The sequence below is a fragment of the Etheostoma spectabile genome, chromosome 7 (assembly GCF_008692095.1).
Source record: "Etheostoma spectabile isolate EspeVRDwgs_2016 chromosome 7, UIUC_Espe_1.0, whole genome shotgun sequence".
Taxonomy (NCBI): Eukaryota; Metazoa; Chordata; class Actinopteri; order Perciformes; family Percidae; genus Etheostoma; species Etheostoma spectabile.
This window is the reverse complement of record NC_045739.1, coordinates 19,067,908-19,093,478: the sequence shown is the minus strand read 5'-3', so window position 1 is coordinate 19,093,478 and position 25,571 is coordinate 19,067,908. Positions and strand designations below refer to the sequence as shown.

Genomic DNA, 25,571 nt, shown 5'->3' with positions numbered 1-25,571 from the left:
TGTGTGTGTGTGTGTGTGTATAACCTGCCATCCTGGTGTGTTGGAAAGCAAACTAAGGTAAAACTTTAAATTTATAAATGATAAAAAAAAATGACATTGCTTTAAACGTTTTCATTGTGACTACTACACATTCACAAATACTTTTTGTCCTTCACCTCATTGTTCCTTTGCATGAAACTGTTAACTTTCTTTGCTCATCTTATAAATTTCGGCCACAGTTTTCATCCATGAGTCGACTGTTGAGGTCTCCTGCAGTAGCCATTTCCAAGTCTTTTTACTGGCCACCAGCAATATGTTAGGTTCACAGGCTCAGTTACCATAGTACCTGACTCTGAGGTTAAGTTACCGCTCTTTCTGAAACAGGCTGGAGTTACCTCTCTCTCAGATTTGATTAACCTCCCTTTCTGAAACAGAAAATCCAGAGATTTCCTGATCTCAGGGTTACCAAACTGACTAATGAGTTTTCACTAAACCGGCTTTCTGCGTGAAAAAGTATAACGGGAACCAACTCCTTATACCACTCTGCTGTATGCCACTCAGAACCTGGTGTTTTACTCCATTTCTAATTGCTGAATTTAACTCTTCTTCTTCAGTTATGTCTGCAATCAGTTTTTGGTTTTGTTCCTCGGTTCAAGTAGGCCAAGAGTTTGTTTCAAAACATTACAATTAGTAAAAGAAAAAAGGGGATGGGGCTTACCGTACTTTGGGATCATTACCTTGCTCCCCAGTTAAGAGCCAAGGAAGGTGTCAATCTTCACTGTATTCCACCTGGAACTTTAGTATCTAGAGTAAAAAAAAAAAAAAAAAAACATTTTTTTTTTTTAAATCTCTTGTTCTTGGGTGTCTTTTTCTATGAATGGTATTCTCAGTTAACTTCTATCTCAGTTTCCATGCTAGTATTTTCAATGATTTATTAGTTTCTCCGTTTCAGATACATAAGATTTATCTTGACAACTTGTGTTGCCAAACCATTAATTTCATTCCTAATTTTCTTAATTTCCTCGATCATTTGCTAAAATTTACTTTGTTTTGATTCGAGGTCTTTTAGTTTACATTGTAGTTCCTCTAGTGTTAGGTTCTTCCTTCATATGCAAAGTTATTGCTGTAATTTTCCCTCATAGGACAGCCTTCAGAGCATCCCAAAGAATGGGGGTTGAGACCTCTCCATTGTCATTAAATTCTAAGAGGAGACTAATTTATTTTTTAAATTGCTTCATTGAAGCCCCAGTGTGTTAGGTTTGTTAGTTTTTCGTTATCAAAATCTGTTGCCCGTTCACAAACTTGTCCTTCTGTCTCTGAGAATATGTACAGTACGTGTGCGTGTCTGTGTGCAAGAATGGTGTCTTTCTTCACCTGCTATTATACTATTATTACCACCACTAAAACGCAGTCTACAAAGCCTTGGAGCGTTATGCACCATCACAAGCATGGTGAAAAGATTGCGGAAAACTGGGCACATTTTTACACATGGACATTCTTTATAAATCACAACTTTTGTGAGGAATGTTGCAACTGCAAATTTCACTCTGCTTCACACAACTTCTTGCGCAACAGGTTTTATGAAATGAGCCCACTTACGTAGGCTACGGCAAAAGCTCTGCGCGGAGCCTCCGCAGAAGCACAAAACAGCCTTCAGTCCATTCTGAAAATAATTGGCCAAACAAGATGAACAAACAAACAAGTGTCCTGTCTCTGAATATGACCTCAGTACTGTAAATCCCATGTGGTACCAAGCCAAGGTAAGGTGAGGTAAGAGGATGCTGCCGTTAGTCTTACATGTTGGGGTTCTTACTGCACTCAGCTCCCTTGTGAACATTAGATAATTGAAACGATTTGTTGATTGATGATGATTATTTTATTCAACTTTGTGGAAAGATGTTACTTTTAATTTGTTTTTTGTAATTCTCATTTTTGCTCACTATTGAGAAAACAAACTGTACTCAATTGTAAATAAAAGTAATTAACTTTTACTCAATTCATGAAGCTCGATGTACACAGGACCCATAATATTCACAAAATTTAAATCTAAATAAAAGTAGCTAAATGAATGCGCTTACTATTGTGAAGGTCCAGGTACGCACATGTGTGTATATCAGCAGCATTGTTATGTGGAACACATGCTGTACATCCCAGTTAAATTGGCTGCAGTACTGAACCACTAAGACGATATGAGGAGACATTAAACACCATCTCATTTTAAAATCAACGTCTGACTCTCTATATAAAATTACTTTTTTCCCTCCACAGCGTGAATGATTCTTTTGCTTTGGTGATGTTTTCCTGCAGATCTTTAAATTGACAGATTAACAGATGAAAATGGAAAAGAAAATTGTTTTTCCTGTAATTGGCATCATGGTTATTGTATTACAGTGGTGTATTTTAGAAGAAAAAAACATAAAGCTTTATAGCTTCATTTGTCTATTATGAGTATTTCAGTCATGCCTAGATTGCCCAGATTAAAGAGCACACCATTCTGATATCTTTGATCAAATGTGCAATATGTAAGTGCAGCCTGAGCGGCTAATGCTGTTCCTCAATGTTGAGGTCATCATCTAATGTCCACTCGGGGCGGGTTCTTTTCAATACCTTAACATATTGTCAATAGTGTCCCAGTTTTTGCTCCAGTGAGGCAGTGAAACATTATGCAGTGACACATTCTGACAGGCCAAGTGCATTCAAGAGTTTCAACCCTTCCTGGCTTCTTTGCCTAGGAAAGATACATTTTAAATGCTAATGGAAATTAGCTTTAACCAATTGGTCTATTTATAGTAATGCAAAGTTCTTTTGTGATGCAGTTAATTCAGAGTGCAGTTAAACCACAGCTCTCGGTATTTACACCTTTTAATTTGTTTGATGAGGCTTGGGCCCTCATGCTTTCAGGCTCTTATCTAGTAGCACTTTTAATTTAATGAAAGTTGTTTCCATGGCATGTAAATTGACAGGCCAACTTTACGCTTGTCTTACTCCCTCAGGGCAGCGACCAACAATCTTACATTCTGGTTCAAAGGCTTATTACAAAGGTTTAGTCTTTGGTGTGCTAAGTAAGAAACAAATAGATTTTGAAACATGAAGGTAAACAGAGCCTTGTGAGAAACACCAAAATAAAATGATAACATTTGAAGAGCTATGGGGCAAACTGAGGAACAGGTGCACTACAGAGATCTGGGGTCTTCTGTCAGCTTGGTCTTGCGTTGCAGCCAACACAAAAGGACGCAGGTTTATGTCCTTGTCTCGGCATTGGCCACAAGTGCCTCCTAGTTAAATTTATGCATCTCCATCAAGGTGTTCCCAACCCAGATGCCTCCATTTACCGATTTAATTTATAGCTCAGCGGAGATTTCCACATGTTGAATTTTGTTTTGCACGGAAACACCTGATGTATCATTATCAAACTGTGCCAAGCATTTATTTTATGCCTAAAGTGATCATGCATTTTTTTCCACTCAGTCATTGAAAGTGACAGTTGCACAAACAAAGTTGGCACTGGAAATGGATTTACTATAATCAAGAAAATATAAAATGTGTGTATTTCCATGTTGCTCAGCCTTTCATTAAGTGTTCCATGTTGTCTTCACCGTCAACAATTTCTATTGGCATCAAAAGCATTTTTAAGGAGAAAAACCCAAGCAGCCCAAGATGAGCAGTCAGTTATTGTTGTCGCCGAATAGTATCTCTATAGTTACATCTCCTCTAGTACCTCTTGCAGAGCGGCTGAGTGTGTGACACACTAAAAGAGAGGCATGCACATGCATCCGTAAATAAGAGTGGGGAGGTAATGCCTGACACAGCCCCGTGCTCATAAATAGTTTGGCTTACTAGCTGAAGGATTACCAAAATTACATTTGTGTAAAATAAAAACAAAAAGTTCACACACATTTTTTGGGGGTGTTGCATTCTAGGTAATGTAAGAAATCAATGAGAGAGACCCTCAAAAGACAGGTGAGGTAAAGTTTAATTATATAAAAAATAAAAAGCTACAACACTTTTTGTCCACATTAGTCATTTTTTTGAAGGGAAGAAGATCCAATTCCTCCTTTCGAACGCCAGCTGTGAAAATAATTGCAAGGTGAGTACCGCTCTGTCGGTGGATATGGAGAAAATGAATGAGATATTAAAGATGGATGAGTGATAATTGTGTTGCAGAGCTTGACAAGACTTCCTGGGGTTTCCCCATTGTCTTGTCCCATATCACCCACTGTGATTTGAGGCACACTTCCCAGCACTGCCATTGCTTGCCTGGTGCAATGTGGTAAAGTACAGAAAGTTGTATTATGTATTATTTGTTTTAGGTTATATTTACTAACTTATACAATGATGTGTTTGTTATTTGAACCAAATAAAAAAAGTTTGAAATTTAACATTTTGAAATTCAAATAGATGACATTTGTCTGATGTGGGCTCATTTTGTGCTTTCATTGAATCTTCAGTAAAAATGTGTTGGTGGAATGCACATCCTTCGTTTGGCCCTTTAAGAGAAGACAGTCTTGGGAATATCCCAACAAGCTAGAGAGAAGACGTTTTACTGACAGCAATTTCTGAGGAGTCCTTTGACAAATTGCCAAAAATGTATGTGCATCTTACCCCTCCTTAAACCTCCAAATTTAATATTGCACAGTACCTCACAACTCTCTCAAATAACCAATGCATCAGAGGTCAGTCGCTGGTTTTGTCTGAGTGTCGCCGTAAATCATCTCCAATCCTAAAGTGATGACTAATGTCTAGAGTAAATTGCAAAGAGTTGGCCACTACATTCGTTTTGCGGATTTAAATATTTCCAACCGTTCCACATGTCATCCATGACATTTAAAAACTTTGCTTTAAAATATGTCCATCCACAGTGTAAAAGACTGCTTTTTAATGCTACTCAACACTACCAAACTCAGCCAAGTAGTTAGTGTCCCTACCTTTTGTGATCAAAATACTTTGAACAGCTCCCCTGGAATGAGTCCAGAGATTAAAATAATGGGGGACGCTCTGTTAATTGTTCCTTTTCAGTTTTATATAAAAATTTAAAAAAAAACAACCTAGTGTATTTTTAATTTAGTTTGGTATTGATTAATGATGCATGATGATCATGATGCATTATAATGAAGAACTATACCCTGTCACACAGAAATTACGCAAGAACAATGATCTAGTAATAAAAAGTATAAGATAAACATTATCTGCCATAACTTTTATTACTACCTAACCTTGGATGTCTTTGCCTGCAAAAAAATGCATAACTGCAATGCATTGTGGGTGATATCCACCTCTGAAGTGATCATCATTGTTCAGTCCCTCCCTCAACCCTCCTCCACTACTGAAATGCAGCTCGAGAGGGAACTTTCCAAAGTCCAGAAAACCATGATGAGGTCATCAGGTTAAAACTAGAGGAGTAGTATCCAGGGTTTTGGAGCTTGAGCCATTTATGGTCCATCTCAAGACATCAACTTTATGAAAAGAAATGCAACGATGTACCTCTTTAAAACTCTGCATCCCACCCATGACCAAACAGGAAATCTACTGGTGAGGGTATTGGTGACGTTCAATATTATTGATATTTGGATTGATCCACCCACAACTGGAGGCCATTCACATCTGATGAAAGACCATTGAAGGCTACAATCTCTCCCCGTAAACAACCTGTTAATACAAGGTATTAATCAATACAAGGTATTAATCAAGGTTCCAGACCTTCACCACAGGAGCAAACTACATTTACTGATAAATCAAAAACCACCCATTTTCATTTAATTTCACATGAGATAATGACGCCATCCTCAGCATTGTGCATCACAGCTCCAACAGGGGGCCCCACCTTTTGTAGTAATAAGCTCACACCTTTGCCTCCCATCCATGCAGCTGAAATTCAGCCTGGTTTCCCAGAAATCTGTGAAATTATCATGAATTGTTAACACTGTATTACGTGGTGGCATGTTATGTGTTCAAAGTCCGTGTCGCCACCACAGAAAACAATGCCAATTTTAAAAGTCAATGAGAAGATGACAAAGCATTAGCGAGTATGAAAACCCAAAAACCTGTGTAAGAATGTTGGTTGAGGTGGTGGATGGGTCAAACACACCGGTAGACCTGGGAAAGTGTTGCTTTCTTCTTTTTCTAAACCTACTATTCCGTTCTTCCCGTGTGTCATGGAACCGCAAGCTCGCCTACAACCTTTTCCTTAACTTAAGGAGCCAGAATTCACAGAATTCTTCCGGGGGCCCATCACAAAATTTTCGGGCAATAAGTGTTCATTTCCCGGTAGTCTTCCCTGGGCCCACTGCAGAATCTTTTGCGATTACGTGAAATTGCCGCAGATTTTGAGTTGAGGGGCTGTGTTCATTTCACGGAACTCTGAGATCAGGTTACTTGAATTCTTAGCTCAAATCATTCAATTCAAATTCTATTTAGTGTCATATCATAACAAAAGTTATTGCTTATGTTAGTAGCTTCCGTTCCTTCCCTTGATCATAAAATAGCTCCAGACAAGTCAGCTAACTAAATGCCACCGTGCCACTTGCACTCATTTATGACAACTTGGTCATTCAATCTACTGGCATTTAGTTCTTCACTGTACAGCACCATCTGCCAAATTTAAGAAAATAAAGGACAGATGGGTCCCCTCCACATGGCAGTCCTAATTTGCTTCACTCAAACATACACCACTCATCTTCAGCTCTATCATCAGTGCCTGCCTTTGCACAAATACAGTACATAGTCACATACGTCCTTTTTCCATACACTCAAAGCATGACTACACTCAGGCTGATAATTAGAGGTTTTGTCTATTTACATTTTATTTACTTTATTCACATTTCTTTGTTCCTAATGGGGTGGTCAAATAAAGCAGGAGGCCGCTGTTTGTATCCCCTTTTGAAACCAAAAGTCAACGTTTATTTATTTTCTATGGACTACTATGCGTCCATGTTTGAGGGCGGAACAACAGTGAAAATCCTCAAAGCTTCATGTTCACCGGCTGTATTACAAAGACCTCTTGAATGAATGCAACAACATGGTTGAGGAGGAGAGGACATCTTACTTTGCTAACCTCATTTCTTCCAGTAAACTTAACTCTAAACTCAAACCATCAACAATTTTGTCAATCCTGCTCCTCTTGAAGTGCAGGGGTTTTCAAATAAGGACTGCAGTGACTTTCTCTATTTCTTTATAAATAAAATTAGTGAAGAAATGGCATTATCCCCATCTTCTACTCCCTATTCGGTTCACTTGCCCAAGTCTCCAATCTTGAACTGTTTTGCTCTGATTTCACTACAAGAACTCACTGATCAGGTTACCAGTAGGCCTATGAAATCTTCCTTGAGCCCAGATGATATGATCGATCGATCGATCTATATATATTAACAACTTGCTTTTTTAAAAATGTTCTTGGGTCTGTGAGTACTCACTATACTCAACAGCTCTTTTAAACATGCCGTTGTTCAGCCGCTATTAAAGAAGACCAACCTGGATACATCAACCCTAAAAAAAAAAAATACACTGATGTTAGCTGTGATCAATCTAGTGTAGCACACCTAGACACTGATTCTGTCAATGTTTGTGTGCCAGCGCCACATCTCATTGAACTCAAACCTTACTAGAATCTCCAGATCTGGAATCCGGTCAGATTTTCCCGAACAGCTTCCTTCATAAAACAGATACATGAAGTCTCAGCGTGAATGCAAATTCTTCACTCAAGTTACAATATTTTAATCTTGCATGGAATATGTTCACCTGAGTCCAATTACATCTTTTCATTGACTTTGTATGCAATTGCTCTGTATCTAAAAAAAAGGAGCCCCACTGTGAAAACCCACTGGAAATGAACAAATCGTACATCGAACATTAACCAGTCACTTTTGGCTAATTGCTGTGGGCGTCAATGTTCACTTGTGAGTAGCTTGCTCACTAGCAATCATTGTGTATAGAAACAACCTGCACTTTCTCCAACTACTTACTAGACATTGTGCCAAATAGCACTTTGTATCTGTAATCCTGGAAGCCAGGGACATACGAGAGAAGGATCCCAGAAAGTACAATAATGATCTTCGCCTCCACAGACATGTACTGCCAGCAGGTAAAGACTAAACCACCACTGCATTGCTTTATTCTTGTCAGTTTCTCGGGACAATACTCCGGAGGAGCCAGGTGCATTTCCCCCAACATTTGCACAAAATTGAGATTTTAAACTTTTGACCCCTCCATTTTATCTACATCTCTAGTTAGTCCTGCATCGCATGGAATTCCACAGTGCCCTGCAAAGCCATTCACTCTTGTCCCACAGAAAATTAATGGGTCGTACTTGCTCTATGGGTCTTCACCGTCCCATTCTGCCTGAACACACCTTATCACCAGCTCTTTGTAACCTTTCAGGGTGCAGTTCTCCACAGCTGCATTTCTCACATTTTCAGCCGGATGGAATTGTTCCAAGAACTTCAATTTTCCTTTCTACATTAAATCTGTCGTGAGCTTTATCTCACATGCCCCTACTTTGAACCTCATTCATTCACAGTTATATCAGGGACATGATTGTCTTTGTTAAATTTGTAGACTTGTTCTCTCCGACCTTCAACTTCACATTTCCATACACACACTGTATGGCTATCAAGGGGGACAAAAAGAACCTCCACTTCATTTTCACCCAAGAGCTTAAATTTCTCACTTGAGACATTACAGGCTCCAATCTGACAACGTCTCCAATGACAAATGCTAATCAAGAGTCCAGGGGTCTCATTTATAAAACAGTGCGTAGGATCCTTACCAAAAGCGCAAACCAAATTCCAGCAAAACAATTCTGGTTTATAAAACCTTGTGCATGCACAGCTTTAAGCAATATTCCCTTAAAAAGTGTGCTACTTGAATCAGCCTCTCATCCCGCCCTGTACACGCCCATTTTTAATCATAAATAGTCAATGCAAAGCAACTTGTGAATGCTGATAAGTATGTTGATGACACAGAGTTCTTTTGTTACGAATCATCAACCAGCAGTGCCATCATGCAGGACGGTGGGGGGGTCAAAGCATCATTAATTTGTGATCTTTAACACCTTGCCAAAAGCACAGCATCAGCTATATCCCCACCCAGAGACACAAGACAAAGTGTAAAAAGGCAAACACTTTTCTTCATGCAGGTTTCGTCACCAACATTATGGCCCGATAACGAGGACATCAAGTGTAACTATTGCGCGGGAGCTTATGGTTTTATTTTCAGACTTTGACATTGGATGATACGTGCACAGTATTAAAGGCAGACATTTAGTTATTTACACTTACATACATTTGTTCTGTTGTTACCTAATGTTAGGGTATTCCATGGTGTCGGGCCATCTCACCCTCCTGCGCTCAATATGACAATAGCGCCAATTAAATATTAAGAACAAATTTTGATTTCAGATGGGTTGGATTTTACAAGGTGTTATGGAACAATCACTCAGTACAAGCACAAATAACACTGCATGATATGGAAAATGAAAACATTTTTGATGCATCATCACTTGAAAATATTAGGAGTAATCATTATTCCACATTTACTTTCTGCTGTCTGACTTCAGTTCACCATCTCACCATCTGTGTCGCCAAGTCAAAACAGTCTCAGATGTGTGTACGCATGGGTCAGAGTTTGCGTGGAGGACCATACAGTCTCCCCTCAAGTTTTTTTAGAAATTACCTTTGCGTGGGAAGTGGTGTGCTTACATTTCCAGCCCGGTTTGTGCGTACACCACGTTTTTAAATGAGACCCCAAGTTTTGGGTCTTTGCAGCTCATTTTAACCTCTGCGTGAAATTACCTCAACTCAAGATATGCCAATCTTGCATCCCTCCAGGATCCCTTTCTAATCACAAAATTGGGCTAGGTCACCACACACACACTTTAACTTCTGCCAAGTTGTTAGAGCTGGCATGTTGCCAAAGTAATAACCAAGCCATAAATAATTATCAATTATTTCAGATGCAAAACGTGGGGAGGAACAGGATCATGCATTTGCCTCCAAGTAATTTACTTTGCAATCATCAGACTGCAATATTTATGTGCTCAGTTTTTTCACTCCTTGTGCATTTCCCTGTCTCTTCTATTCTAACTCTCAGTCCTTTTCTAAAGGACAGAGCCTTAAAACTGAAGTCAGACAAAGGCCTTACGACTGCTGTCTCCACAGGTGTATGTGTAATGTAATTTCCCCTTGGGGATCAAAGTATGTCTTCTTTTCTTCTTTCCTGGCATCCAGCCTTCATGCATACAAAAATCCTGCATTCTTAATTCAAAAATTATTTTAATTGTTGTAGCACGTTTAAATGCATTTTGTGGTTAGTGACATGCTTAAATATTTTTGGCTCAGAGACATACCCTTAACAGGTAGTACCAGTCATTCCTAGAAAGAAACTCTACACAGGCTCAGGGGAATCCAGCTCTATCAAATCTACAATTATCAGCAAAGACTTCAAGGCTCTGAGATCACCCATGTTACTTCCACTGATCACCAATTAATGTAAAACAGCTTCACATTCACCTGCCCCGGAGTGCAGCTCTTTGGCCAACTTTGTGCTCCAACTTACGTGGAGAGGGCAAACACTGATCTTGAAGAAAAGGTGCATAATTTACAACACATTCATTCACTCTAGGTTCTGTAAATATGAAAGTCTACATACTAGTAATTTTCTGTATGGAGCAGGCATAAGGTGTCTGTCAAAAACAGAAAACAGTCTGCAGAAGCTGTCTAACGGGTCACAGAAACCTTTCAGAATATAGGATCTACTGAATGTCTGGTGATCTGGCATGTTGAGATCTATTTACATATTGAGGTCAAACGGCCATGAAGGCCATGCTTCTCTGAAGGCAGACCAGGAGTCATTTGAGCTCAGTATTTCCAATGCAGTCTTTGGCTTCTTTCCTCTTATCTGCAGCATGGTGGTAAACTAAAGTTTTAATTTAAGCTCCTCTTATAAACATGAAATTAGCTGACAGCTTGTTTTTCTCATTGTGCTTCAGTAGCATTGTTTCTTTGTCTGCTCAGGAGGTTAATTGTGTGTTTGCTTAGAGTTCAATTATGTTTTCATTTTACTGAGAAGGATTTATTCTGCAAACTTAATGGACTTAGCAACATTTCCCATTGTTTAGCCATTTTTGCCATGAATCTCCAGCCGTAACACTTGTATGTGAGTGATTGGGTTTGTTTTTCTTTATCTGTATGCTTGGCGTGTGTCCTGTCTATTCTAACCCTGTTTGTGCATCTGTCTCTCTCCCTGGCAGTTGTGGCCCACCTGGCCTGGGTCCTCCAGACACCTGCACTATCCTTTCACCACACCCATACCTCATCCTCATCCAGGCAGTACTTAAGGAACAGCCAGACATCCAGTCACTGCGGGATCCTTATGAAGTACTGTGGATGTGCCAGTATCGTGTTTGATACCAGCTTTTTTTGCTATCTGGAAACCACTGCCTGAGTGTTTGCCTGTCATTGAGGGTTTGCGTCTTAGTTGAGAAATCCCAGATCTCGGTCCTGGAGTCCTCGCCACCATCCAGTTCACCATTGGTCGACTTAAGACCAACATTCAAGTCCACCAGCCAGCCATTCTCCCTACCGGAACCCACCTGGCCTCTGCCCCCCTACCGCACCTGCCAACTCTGTCTGCATATTTATGAACCACTAATAAACTGCTTAACTCACACTCCCGGGGCCTGTTGCACGAAAGTAGAATAAAGATATCCAGGATAAGTGAAAAAGCGCAGCTGACGTATGTGTGATCTGCTCATCCCGGCTTAATCGGTTGCACGTTTGCCGACCAGGATAAACAGTGGAGCTATTCAAGCCAGGTGTAGATAGCTGGGATAAGTGCACGTTCACGGCTTTCTCAATAACCACGTTATCGATCACAGATTTACTGATGCAGAGATGAGAAGACGCATGCGCCAAATGTTTCACCCAATGGACAGCAGCTTCGAATGGAAAGTACGAGGAGGGGAAGAAATGGAAAAAGGGAAATCGGCTCTACAAACGAGAGAAAGCCCGACATAGCGGACCCGACTGAATGTGTGGGGGTTTAAAAATATCTACTTTGCCTCAAAAGTGAGCAGAGGGAACTAATATTCCTCGGGAAATGGACCCTACGACTTTAGGCTTAATTTCAAACCTTTTTTTACAACGTGAGAACATGTTTTACACCCAGCACAAATCTCTATACTATATCTAATTCTTGTACAATTAATGTTCATACAGAACAATCAGAAAGGGACAACAACTAGAAAAAAAGTAAATGACTTCAATACACGCTGTGAACATATATGTAAAACAATATTCATGTTTTTTATTCTTCTGACAAGTGACCGCACCAAAATAAAAGATTAAGAAGCATTGGTGTTCCCGGTGTGATGAATGTAACCCACACTACATACTTGCTGTATATGCCACGTTATTGGTCCAGGATGGGAGACTTATAGAAGGTTAGAAACAATGTAAGCTATAACAAAAAAACAATGGCCCACTTATTAAGGAGTAACACAAACTACCCTTCATTAGGAAGGACAACAACAGAAAATGAATCATGAATGTAGTGGTCTCTGACCAGTCTGCCATTATTATCATCTGGATATCTCTACATTAATATCATCACACTTAATCTCCGGAGCGCGTCCTGTAGAAACCTGAAGCTGAGACCACGGACGCTGCGCTGCTCATCTCTACTTTTACAGAGAGAGTGGACACTGACACAACTCGCAAGTCTGCTGGCAGGCAATAGCCACCGGCCACCGGGCACCGGGCAGCGGCCGCACGCCAGGCAGCCTCGACACTACCGTCCCACCGGGAAAAGTCCCACTCCGGATCAGGGTGCCAGTGCAACCATTTCTAACATCTAAACAGCTGTAGTAGGGTTTAAATCAAACTCGCGAAAACAAAAGTGACAAGTAGGCTAATGCATGTTAATAAAAATAAAGCAGAACACATGCAGAAGACAACGCAATAACTGTTAAACACGTTTATTTCGGATCAGACGGCAGCTGATTTGACACATGAGACTCCAGGATTAATCTTAGCCCGGCTGTTAGCCTGCTCTGGACCAGGCTAGCCCCAAAGAATAAATCTCCATGGTTACTTGGCTGGGCTTAATTCAATCTGGTTTCGTGCAACCGAGTCCAAGCTAAATTCATCCAAGATAACTTGAATATCCCGGCTTAATCCCTTATCCTGGTTTCGTGCAACAGGCCCCTGGTCCAATCTACTTTTGGGTTAAATCACAGTTAACCTGACAATGTTCTGTTCCATCTCCTTTCATTTAAACTAAAACAAATGAGTGATTCTTTTATGGTAGCAAAATTGGCAGGATGAGTACTGTAGTTATACTTGTACTCGTACTCAATGTTCAAACCAAATACATCCAGAAAGGTGTTTATAACTTCTTGTCACTAAAATAGTATTATTTTAAGTTAGTTGTTGAAGTAAACCTTGGATTGTCAGAGAATTGATGTGTCCATCCAACATCAGAGCAGAAACACATCCAGCTGATTGTTGGTCACAGTATCAGTGTGTTATTCAATATTAAATTCAATATCCTTGACCAATCTCTAATTTCTGTAGAGTGTTCTTGATATCACAGGGTAAGTCCCTCCAGTGAAACTGATCTTGATCTTACAGAAGCTGCCCATGCAGAAAGCTATATATATCAGAAACATCATCAGTGGTCATTAGACATTTATTGTGATGCTTACTGTATGTGCATGAGCTCTCAAATATTACTTTGAGAGCTTTCACAACATCATACCCTATTCTTCCGTGTGTGTGTGTGTGTGTGTGTGTGTGTGTGTGTGTGTGTGTGTGTGTGTGTGTGTGTGTGTGTGTGTGTGTGTGTGTGTGTGTGTGTGTGTGTGTGTGTGTGTGATCACTAAACTCTAAATTGCACCTCAGCTTCATGTAGCTTTGTGAATGCCATATTTGTGACTAGGCAAACTGTTAATGTTGTTTTTACAGCTTGCTCTGCTTCAACAAGTTTAAGCCAGGGGGTCTGTCACATTCAGGTATGGGCAACAGGAATGTGACGCAAATGCAAACACTAGCATAACATGTGGAATCAAACAAACATTGTCAAAAAGCATACTTACATTCAACAACATGAAGACAGCAAACTAATCAAATAGGGCAAAGTCAGGAAGACAGGTCTCAGAGAAGTCAAAAGTAGGTGCGGGAGGTGGCTGCTATTTATACTGTGGAGCTAATTGAGGTAACAATGCACAGGTGTGCTAGGTGAAGCAGGTGCAAATGGAGGGAAAATCTAAGGACATCTGATGGACCGGTGGAAGGCAAGATGTGGAGAGTTTCTTCAAAAATATAGAGGCTTAGGGTAAGAGAAAGGGGGACAGGATAGGTGTCACAATGACATGGTGAAATACATTACACATACTGTATTTTCACATGCATGCAGAGTTACATACTTTTTTGTCCAATACCTACAATATTAAGATAATAAGTCAAGCCAGATTATAATAAATTTGTCATATCCTTCCTCAAATCTGATAAACGGATAACTAGACTTGCTTCTGGCCAAAGTCTTGAGAGAATATAGATCAATCCCATTCTGTAATTGTCTGATGAATAATGATAAACTGTGTGCACTCAATTAGGTTTCGTCTGAGGTATCAATCTCGTAGGAACCAATATCTGGATTTACTGTGGGGGTTTACTCTTTTTTTTTTTTTTAATAATGTTGACCAAGAACTGGAATATTGTCGTTTTGAAAAACAAGTTATGTCACATTTAAGTTACAAACTGAAGCTTTACACATGATGAGGTTAGTTGGTTACTGTATGTGACATGTGTCTGACCTAACTTTGACATATTTACCTCAGCTATGAATCCTTAATTATTTCATATTACATGTCTGTACTGAATGCAATTTTTTTTTATGTGTATACATTTATGCTTTCACACATTTATATCTTTAATAGAAGTGCCACACTTTTCCATTGGGTTATGACAATGACAACCATTTGCAATAATAAATAAATAAATAATTAAAGCAATACGGATCGTCCTTGTCATTTTGCAAAGCCTTTGTCCGAGTTTCAGCCGATGTGTAATGAACCTAAATTGTGATATATGTTTGCCAATATCATTTACACAACAGTTAATCCCCACCCCAGTCGTAATGATGAACCTGCAATGCAAGTTTTTGTGTGTGTGCGTGCGTGTGTGTGTGCGTGCGTGCGTGCGTGCGTGCGTGTGTGCGTGTGTCACAGAAAGACAAAGGAAGGTCAACAATGTCTGCTCTTGGTGGACATTGATGGTATTTTGCTGATGTTAACTAACACTATAAAATCAATAAAATGTTTACATGGAGACCACCAGACCTGTACACAAACACAGCTGGTGCCAAGGACACTGAGTTCTTTCTGCCTCTTAGCTGTAAATGTAGAAAGTAACCTCTTCTGGGAGATTAAGGCTTTACGATTGATCTGAGCTCATTTACTGTAAAGAAATAGCATGTACGTTTATTTACTTATACATTTCTACATTTCAGAGGGCATCTGTGTCATTTTTTTATTTTGAAAAGATGGAAAGGAAAGGCTAAAGAGCCGTTAAATTGTACCCTGGGACTACTGGATGAACTGCAATTTATTATACTCCTGTCAGTGCTCTCAGTGGTAAAACATGTCAGCATGCATACCATTACCAAAATGCATACAGTCCATCTGTTTTTGGCTCAGACAGGTCTCTCATAAGAGCCGGATCCCTAATGGTTTCATTGATTGTTCAGTCCTATCATTTATCACTGCCCTATATCTAATGACAGTGTTTAAATTTCTCATATTTGAATAAATGTCCCATGCAGATGGGCTCCAACACATTGATTGGCATTATCACAAAGTGACGACCCTGAGCAATTAAATTGTACAAATTAATTTTGGTTCAGGCTTCTTAAACAGTAGAAAACCACAGAAAACCACAGAAACATTATTGTCCTTTCTGCTTATGTACTGAAATATTCACATATTCACTGCTGCCAGACAGATTTCAAATGCATGTCTGAGTGCTCTGGGTGGTCAAAACATCTGTAGTTCCTCAGGTGCTGCAGAGAGTAAATAAGCCTTAGGTGCTGTGTTGCCATCATCTGACTTTTATTAATGAGCCAATCAATTCCTATTTGTATCACCCTTTCAACTGAAATCCTGGCGTCACAACACTTAACAAATTGGATGAACTAGGGCTGAGCATGTGGCGTAGACTCCTTCGCTGTTTCACATTAACCAATTGTTGTTAAATAGGTTGTTAAATAAAATCTGTCAGGCGATAGCAATGAATTAATCAACGTTTTGCTGATGTTGTAATGTTAAGTTTCAGTTCATTGTGTACATCCCTACATAACATCCCTACAAAATAGAGCAACCGACCATCACAATAACCTGTCAAACATATTAGATACATGATAGTTACAGTCTATGGTATTCGTGTAAAAGTTGTCAGATGGATAGACTTATGCTAGATGGGGAACAATTCAATTTCTTTACAGTTTAAAGGAACAAAAACTCAAGCCGGTGACAGGTGAGGATATCGCAGCAGAATGTTGTAGAGGGGTGGCAGCATCCTGCCAAAAGATTTTCCCTCATTGCATTGCGAGGGAGGATATCAGGTTTGATGGAGATAAAATGTTGTGGCCAGACAGAGAGGAGAGATTAAATGACCTTTGAAGTTGATACAGTTGCAGCATATTTTCTTTTTTCTGGCAGATCTTGTACAGTAGTTCCAGATAATTTTGCTGTTGTGTACAGTACATTTTTTCTGTACACACTTTTTGGGCTGGTGTTTACATACAATGACAAATAAATTGTTTGTTGAAAGTATAGTGTGTGCCATGGGTGACATGAATACTATTCAGCTTCCTAAATATACAATGTTAGCAACTGGACAATATTACAGAGTGGGTGATGCGAGGATTGCACTTTTGACAATTGTAAGTTTGTTTCAGTGAATGTGCCAAATTGATTGAAAAAAAAAAAACTGTAACAAGGACCGACTCAACTGAAGCTCTTGATTGCCATCTACTGATACTTGGCCACTGTTACACCATACGGCTAATACACTTCTTACAGTCTTGTTCTAAAGTAATACAGCATTGACATAGAAAAGAAAAACAGGAGACCAAAGAGATGATTTTCAGTGATGTACAAAGTTTTATTATTGAAGAAGAAGAAGAAGGTGCAGTTACATGATGGTGTTGAACTAAAAGCCACTGTATCATATAAAACCCTACAGCTGCTTTCTTTGGGTTGAAGAAAACATGCTAATAGATTTGTTTCTTCTTTTCTAAAAAAATAAACAAAAAAAATACACACATATATATATATATATATATATATATATATATATATATATATATGTATGGATTGTGTATGTTGTTTGAACAGTCTCTACTAAATAACATGTTTAGTGTTAATGTTAAAATGTTGCAGAATGTTCAATTTGCTATCACTTGGGTTACTTTTAATAAGAACTGTTCATGCTACGGGTGTCCCTATGAATACCATGCTTTTAGCATCATCAGTGGCTCCAATTGTAACAAAACAAATGCTCTCAGGCCACATAACCTCCTATATAATACTTTAAAATGTACTTGCAATACTTTTATGAAATGTTTAGAATTAAACTGTTTGTTTGTTTACTTACAAAACAATGGATTTTGGTGTGAAAAATAAGGCCATGTTAATGTTGGTAAAGGGTGGTTCTTGATTGCCTTGCTTGCTTTTTATTGCATTTCTTCATTTAGTGCAGAACTCGCATAGCAGCAAAGAGTCTTAATGACTGACCTATGCATTACAGGCAAAATGCCATCATGTCTGAGCAAGTAAGTGTCCCATATGATATGCTCAGTCCAACTTCAAAACAGCATGTTGTGTCCATAGGAGCCCATATTGTTCCCATATGTAGAATCAAACATCTGCCTTTGTATTAAGTGTGTACATGATTAAAACATTTTAGCCCTGAAAAGAAGAGCCATTAACATTAGCAAGCTTGGGCTGCATTTACATGATTGGAACTTAAGCATAGCCCCATTAGAAATTTAACAAAATCTAGCTTGAAACAAGTCATGCATGTTTTATTCACTCTCTGTTTGTCAGTATTGTAGAGAAACACTTCAAATTTTTCAGCTGACATTTTGCCACTGTTGTTTTGGTTTTGTAGTCTGATTAACGCAGTCCTTAAATCAACCATTTAACATACCATGCAGCAACTTTATTGATAGGGAAGTATCTGCAATACCTTGAGGGAAGTTCTTCTGTTGTAGTCACTAAACACTAGGCTGAATTAATGATACTGAAAAGCAAGCACTTTTTTTGTCTCTGCAATAATCTACTTGATTATCATTGCTAAGGTTTTGGCATCATACCACCTCAAGTCATTCAAAGGTTTAGAGGTTATCAAGACACTATGCTAACCATGTGATAAGACTGAAATAATCTTGCATTACTAACTCCCACTATGGTTTCGAAGTTAAAGTGGTCAGTGTAACAGACGTGCTGAAGTGCACTCACTGTTCATAAACAAAATCAAGGTGATTTTCTCTTGTATGTTCCATACAAATCAATGTCATGTGTAAGGTCAATGCAAAATAAAGTGGCATGAATAACTCTCACACGTCTATACGCTTGTGTACCTTTCACCATTAATAAATACAACACAAATGTCCCCAACTAAGTTAAAGAAATGTCCCTAAACAGCATTGTTTAACCAAGATCTGGATGGATTCAATGCAACTGTATTAATGCTTTGCTTGTATTCACAAACAAAACAGATAATTAAGTACAACCCCTTTGTTTTTAAAATGACGTATTTTTACCAGTTCATTAATATACTCGTAATAACCATTCACTTCATCGTCAGCAGCAACAGTCAGTCAGCTGGCTACAAGGTCTCATGAGAGGTCTCACAATGGCAACTGAAGCACTGATATCTTTTACTACGAGAGTCCTTGCCAGGTGGAGCAATTCATCCTGACCTACTTCATTCCTTGCCATGCCCTCTCTCCGCATGAGACCTCTCCAGTGAAGGACAGGGGTGAGGGAGCGTATAGGTCAGAGTCTGTGTCTGATTCTCCCTCTGCTATGAACGGTCTGACCCTGGCACAGAGAGAAGGTCCAGGTGTGGCTTCAGGCTCTGCTCCAGTTCCCCCTCCTGAGCCTATAAAGAAAGAAGGCCCAAAGAAGTCTTCCTTGGCCTGGGAGATGCTGAAGCCGCTAAAGGAGCGCTCTAGCTCCTCATGGTCAACAGATGGGATGGATAGAGACGTGTCACTCTCCACGGCGGTAGCATCCTGCTGACACATCTGCCTCCTGTGGCGCCTCCTGTTCTGGGAGCGGCTCTCTCTGCCACTGCCGCCCGGGCCAGAGGAGGATCGGTCGTGAACCTTAGCAGGTGGAGGCGGGAGGCGAAACAATGTGGGCGAATGATCGCCACTACCCCCGACTGGTGAGGGGCTGTTGGCCACACTGCTGTTCCAGGCAGGCTGGCTGAGGGGGTGCTGCAGCTGGTGCTGCCAGGAGGTAGAGGGGCGGCTGTTGCTGCCAGAGGGAGTACCCACCGATCTCGCCACAGGCCGACCCAGTAAAGGATCTTTCTTTTCCAAAGACACATCGGAGCACTGGACATCGGCAGGTGAGCATGTCTGCTCCTTCTTTTCCTCCTTCACTTCCTCTTTACACTCCTTCTCCTGCTTGCTCTCATCTGGGCTGTGGTAAGGCGGGGCAGGATACGGCTCTTTAGAGTTAAAAAAGGCATCTGTTTCCGAACGAGGGATTCCCATGCGCTGCACATACACATTGACAAGGAAATCAAGTTTCCTGTCCATGCAGACCACCTGCAGGGAGAAAGAAAAACACACAATGTAGAAAAGGTGTTCCCCAGAATTAAAATAAATTCATCAACAGAAAAAAACATAAATTACATGAACACCCACTCCATTGGTTGACCTCAGCGTAAACCAACTCGTACTACATTTAGACACCTGGAAGAAACAATCATACCTGCTTTTCCACTTTGACCAGCCGTCCCATCATGCTCTGGTCATCTGCAGCCCCTCCTTCAGCTTTAGGACCTTTACCAACTATCTGGTCAACTCTAGCATTTGAAAAAAATTATATCTGAGATTAAAAAAACACTGTTCTGCCACATGGGTTTAAATTTAAGAAGTTTATGATGACAGATGTGAACTATAGTACTGTTACATGGAAATCATGTAAAGAAAGCCTTTATGTTGGAGCTACTCATCAAGCTATAAATATGTTTCAAATGAATGAATGAATGACTATGATGATGATGGTCTTTCCTGACAAAGTAGTGATGTCAGTTGGACAGTGTGGATGCATGCATTATGAGATTAGGCAGTCTTTATTGAAACAAAGTGTGAATAGAGGGACATTATTTGGGCCAAAATGCATCACTTGGCATGCTTTTGTTGTGCTTCATGCTTCATTTCCATTGCATCCAGCTGGGGGAGCTCTCCTTCTATCTCTCCAATATGAGAGCAAGCATCTAGCACTGTCAAACCCCTGTTGAGTGAGACCATATGACATGGCTCATTAACATTGAGTGAGAAAAGCGACGGGATGTCTCACTTCTTCTTTTACTTCTTGGCCTTTTCTTGACAGCAGCTGTGACATTAGAGCTGAAGTATCTGCACAACATCCTTAAAATGTTGCACGTTAAACTGTTTATCAAAGCCTTTTCTTTATTCTTTTAAATATAAAATATGTAACAGTGCTTCATCGCTGCATGTATTATCTGGCTTCATGAGACAGGTCAAGTGGATTGAACTCAAAAGGGGTTCTGCTAATCAAAATAATAAGGTAGCTTATAACTGCTTCAATATTTGAACTGTAGTATAAGGAGCATAATGCTGGTAACATGGTCATTCTAGAGGTGCAGTCTATCAACCTAACCTAGGACCTTCAGTGGACTTCTTATGGCGAGGTGTTGATGGGGGAGGGGGCCCCACAATCATATCTATCCTGGCAAGGCACACAGAGACGATATGAGTGCAATGCAAAATGAAGCAACGTGGGAATCACATTAGCTAAGAGAACAATATATTCCACACACACAAGACATACGGTGAGTCTGACTTGCTTTGTGGATGAAGAGTGCATGTATTTCACAGTTGGAATATATTTATTCTACATGTTAGACCTTTAGGGGATTCAAATGTAAGGAGATAATTTGCAGAAAGTAACACAATGTGAATTATACATCACGGTTATATCTAAAATGAATTTGTGACGCATTCAAAGCTGAAGGAGTGATTTTTTTCACATATAAATGTTACAGACATAACGATCTGAATACAACACATGTCGTTGGACAAATGAAACAGGCAAATCAATGACTTGTGTGTCACAACATGTGTGTATCCAGCACCATCACAAACACTGTATTGCTGAATCCCATTATACTGAATTTAAACTCATATTGAACAACCGTGTGAAAAAAATAACACTGAAAAATTGCTAACCATGTAATCTTCCTTACCCAGCCTGACATTTATGCCCACATTAGTCGCGCACTAGTAAACACAGCCTTCCGGGATGGGAAAAAAGGGTCTTCTGGTTTATTGGCATTTCTTTAAACCAATTACAATTGTTTTGGGTGGCGCTTAACGCTGTGCAGAGTAACGGCACTTCTGCAAAATAGCCTTGGGAAGGAATTTGTTTGGGTGGAACGTTCAAAGCTTGTTTTGGTCGTGCAACAGAAGACTCACATTCGACATATAGTTTAGCTAGCCGTCTGGATTTACCCTGCAGAGATCTGAGGAGCAGTTAACCATAGTCCTCATAAATCCACCGGAGTTTAAAATGCCAACACAAAGAAAGCGGAAGGTAACAAAATGAAAGACAGCCGGCAGAATTTCCAGCGGCGCCTGAGCAATCTTGGAAGTGTAACGTTTTGGAAATAGACAATTGTCTATTTCCAAAACGTTACACTTGCCTTAAGGCTCACAGTGAAAATGACAGTTGGACAGGTTATTCACTCGTGGACAACCTGGGAACAAGTGTGGGTCAGATTTAAATTGTAATATACTGTATATGGATCGTGTACTTGCCTGGACTGCAGGTTCTTAATGCGAGACAGCATGTCAAGGTGACCTGCAGAGTACTGCTCGATCACATCCATGACATCGTAAGGCCGCAAGCTCTCTTTGAACCTCCTCTTTGACACCAGAAACTTCATGATGCTGAGGGAGGACATGTTATTTTGTATGAGTAGGCTTGTTTCACAGCTGACATATTTGAAAGGTGTTAACGCTAACAACAATGACGCCTCTGTTGTATTCAAGTGTCCCAGTAAGTAATGACAGTGTGACAGTGAGCCAGCATGATCAAAACAAGGAAACTGAACCAGTTAAATAGTATTCAGCCGTTATCTTTTTTTAATTGACACCTGTGCTTTTCCTATTATGACATGTCCAAATAAGAGATACTTGGCAATAAAACTTTTTCTGATTCTGATTTTGATTGCAGAACCATTAAAATTGGGTATTAAAATGAATCCTTACCAGATTGCCCTTATTGTAACCCTCAAGCCTGGTGGTAATTCTTGAGTGAGAAACTCACAGTGGCAGCTCTTATCGTCACCAATTTCCTCTCCTGGAAGGCTCGCCTCTACAGAGCAAAGACAAGGAAACTCTTAAAGAATATTTAATTTGCTTTCACGTGCCCAGCGTCCACAGCAGAAGCAAAGCAGGGCTGTTGCTTTAAGCTTTAAAAGGTGCAAAATTCAATTACCAAGTTGGTTTCAAGCCAGTTAGCCAGTTTGTGAGCATAGTGAGCGGGCTTTATGGAATAACAGATAAAAAGGACTTGGTGCAGAATTGAAGGATAGTGCTGATGGGATAAAGCTTTACTGAAACCTTTTATGACAAGTACTCTCTTCCCACCACCAATTACAGTCTAGATTAGAATTTTAATCTGTGGATGTTAAAACGTCTTGTATACAGGCAAAGGCCTAATCAAAGTTAATCAGACATTAGATGATGTTCTGGTAGGGAAAGTGAGGTATCTTCATGCAAGATAAAGCGGGGCTTTTGGCAAATTTGTATCTGGGTCAATTTTTGGATTATCCTGGCACCACTTGACTTGAACCCATGATTAATTAAGCCTTCCTCTAGTGTTAATAAATACCTGTCATCAATTCTTGGATTTGAAATAAATACATGCTTGTTCTCAGATCGTATCATGCTTCAGTCTTCAGTCATCGTTGAGGGGAAAACTCATAATAAGAAATTAAAAAAGGGTTCATGTCAAGTGAATAAAATCTCAGCAGATTCAACATGCAGGTTTCTCAGACCAATGAAGCTGACTTTTCTTTTGATTATTTCTTTTATAAAAGCCAACCAACAAAATATCCCAATGTCTTACTTATTAAACCTTCAATTGCTGCAAAGAGAGAGAGAAAGGAGAGACATGGAGAAAGATTTGTTATGGATTCTAGAAGGATGACAATGATAGACAAACCAATTCCAAACATGGGAACTTGTGCAGTCCACTGAATGATTTCTGGTTGATGTTTGAAAGGGCTGCTCTCTCTCTTCTCTTACATTTACCACCAGACTGCACATAATGTAAAGCTTTATTTAACATATTTGGTCAAAAATACAGATAGACATTACAGAGTGTATCACCATCTAAATTGAAGACATGTCATGATGACTTATCTAACCTGGAGAACTCTTCAGTCCAAGGTCTTCATCCTGCATTTCAATCAGCACTTTAACATGCCATGAGGCGAAAGAAGAAAAACAACTAATGAGAATTGGTTTTCAAATTGTTCAACAAAGAGGCAAAGAAATGGTGAAAAAGAGAAGTGTATTTCTTTGACACAGTAGCCTGGATGACATGTGGATGCAGTTGCACCAACGGACCTCTGTCTCCCCAGCACAATGTGTGTGTTTGTCTCCTCCTCTTCCTTTCATGTTTGATTACATGCTAGAGAAAGTGTGTAGGCAACATTACCTGTATGAAGGAAACTTGCAATTATTTAAAGGAAAATGTCTGTACTTTTTCAACCCTATTTTCCCATGTCATTCCCCAAATTGGTCCAGTATTTAGCGAGTACGCTGTAAGTGGCAGCGGCGAACCGGGCTGCAATGTAATCCTACAGGGCAAATGCGCACTGTCAATTTAATTCAACTAAAAGTGCTGTTTTTTGCTGCGGAAAGACTCTGATTGTTATTCTAAGTTTCTGACAACATTTTGGAAAGGACCCCAATGAAAGAGTAAGATCCTATTTGTTTAACCAGAAACAGACCCAAAATCGCAATTACATATCTCACCAGGCTCCATTTAAAAAAACAATACTTTTAGCATGTATAGAGCCAGCACATTTCCACATGTAAACAGGTTTATTTCAACCAAATCACAGTGGTGATTGTTGGAACAGTGGCGAGCCTTATGAAAGACAATTAAATTACTGCTCATTTAAATGGAGTCTGGTGAGTTTGTTGATGGGGATTTTAATCAAAAATGATCTTTACTCTTACTCTAACAAAATGGTTAACCTCTGTAGGGATCCTTTCAAAAATGGTTCGTCCCATCAATCATCTGGACACAAAAACATGGGTTTGGGTCCAGGTTGACTAAATAGGGCCATCAACTCCTTCTAAAAACACACAGCTGGAGAGATTGTGTCCTTGAGCTGGCATGGAGCCACACAGAGCGTTGTGATGTATACCCTTCCACAACTGAATTCATAACTGTGGAAAGATCCAGTGTCAACAATGTGTGCAAAGGTCAAGTCTGTGTATGGTTTGATTAATAAACAGTAACTTGCAATCTAAATACCAGATTCAAGTTGTAAAAACAGCGTTACCGAAGGTAAGATTTCACTTTCCCACTATGACTAAACCAACATGTTGGCTTTCTAAATACTGGACATACATTTGCCTTTTATTTAAGCTTGTTTTGTACGCTGCAAGATATACTAAAGGCTTCTCTCTGAACACAGATTTAATTTCAAACATTTCGATTCTTAATTTGAAACACTGTGACTGAGCTCAGAATTTCTCAGCAATTAAACACAAGCAGGTAATTTCACTTTTTCACTTTTTTATTCTGGGATGTTAGATGTCAAGACTGACAGTGAAGTCAGTTTCAAATCTACATCCAAAAATCCCAAATTGCTTCAAAGGCCTTTACAATCTATAATCTTTATAAAGCAAACAACGACCTCCATAGTTTTAGATACTACTGTCACGCCATACGCTAAATATAAAAAATGTTTTACATGGTTTATCATGCCAGAACCACACACTGCTCAATTTTTGTTCAGATTAAAAACAAACAAGCTATTATCAGTGAGCTTTACAGGTGCTAGCTGGTGGATTTAGTTCAATTGGACGGAGTCGGGCTAGCTGTTTCCCCCTGCTTCCATTCTCTATGCTAAGCTATGCTAACCGTCTCCTGGCGGCAGTTTCATTTTTCCCAGACAGACATGAGTGGTATTGATCTTCTCATCTAACTCTCAGCAAGAAAGCGAATAAGCAAACAAAAATGTTGAGCTATTCCTTTAAACAGCTGCACAGTTTTAACATGTTTCATGAAGGTTTAAATAATGTTTCAGAGACTT

At 39.6% G+C, this 25,571-nt stretch overlaps 2 protein-coding genes across 11 annotated transcripts in view; one reads left to right on the top strand and one right to left on the bottom strand.

Annotated features, from left to right (window-relative positions):
• e2f1 (E2F transcription factor 1) overlaps window positions 1–25,571 on the top strand; it is a 408,003-nt gene that overhangs the window by 240,654 nt on the left and 141,778 nt on the right. The window lies entirely within an intron of this gene.
• Window positions 17,109–25,571, bottom strand: part of kcnq2a (potassium voltage-gated channel, KQT-like subfamily, member 2a) — a 33,619-nt gene continuing 25,156 nt past the window's right edge. For 2 of the 10 annotated variants that reach the window (XM_032520834.1, XM_032520837.1), the window contains 6 exons: window positions 23,667–23,714; window positions 23,366–23,383; window positions 22,504–22,609; window positions 22,051–22,182; window positions 19,979–20,072; window positions 17,109–19,812 (listed from right to left, as the gene is read on the bottom strand). In XM_032520834.1, the coding sequence (XP_032376725.1) occupies window positions 18,955–19,812; window positions 19,979–20,072; window positions 22,051–22,182; window positions 22,504–22,609; window positions 23,366–23,383; window positions 23,667–23,714 (1,256 nt within the window). In that variant the 3' untranslated portion in view covers window positions 17,109–18,954. Of the gene's footprint in view, window positions 19,813–19,978; window positions 20,073–22,050; window positions 22,183–22,503; window positions 22,610–23,365; window positions 23,384–23,666; window positions 23,715–25,571 lie in introns of those variants that run through there. The other 8 variants (XM_032520835.1, XM_032520839.1, XM_032520836.1 and 5 more) reach the window with 4 other exon arrangements.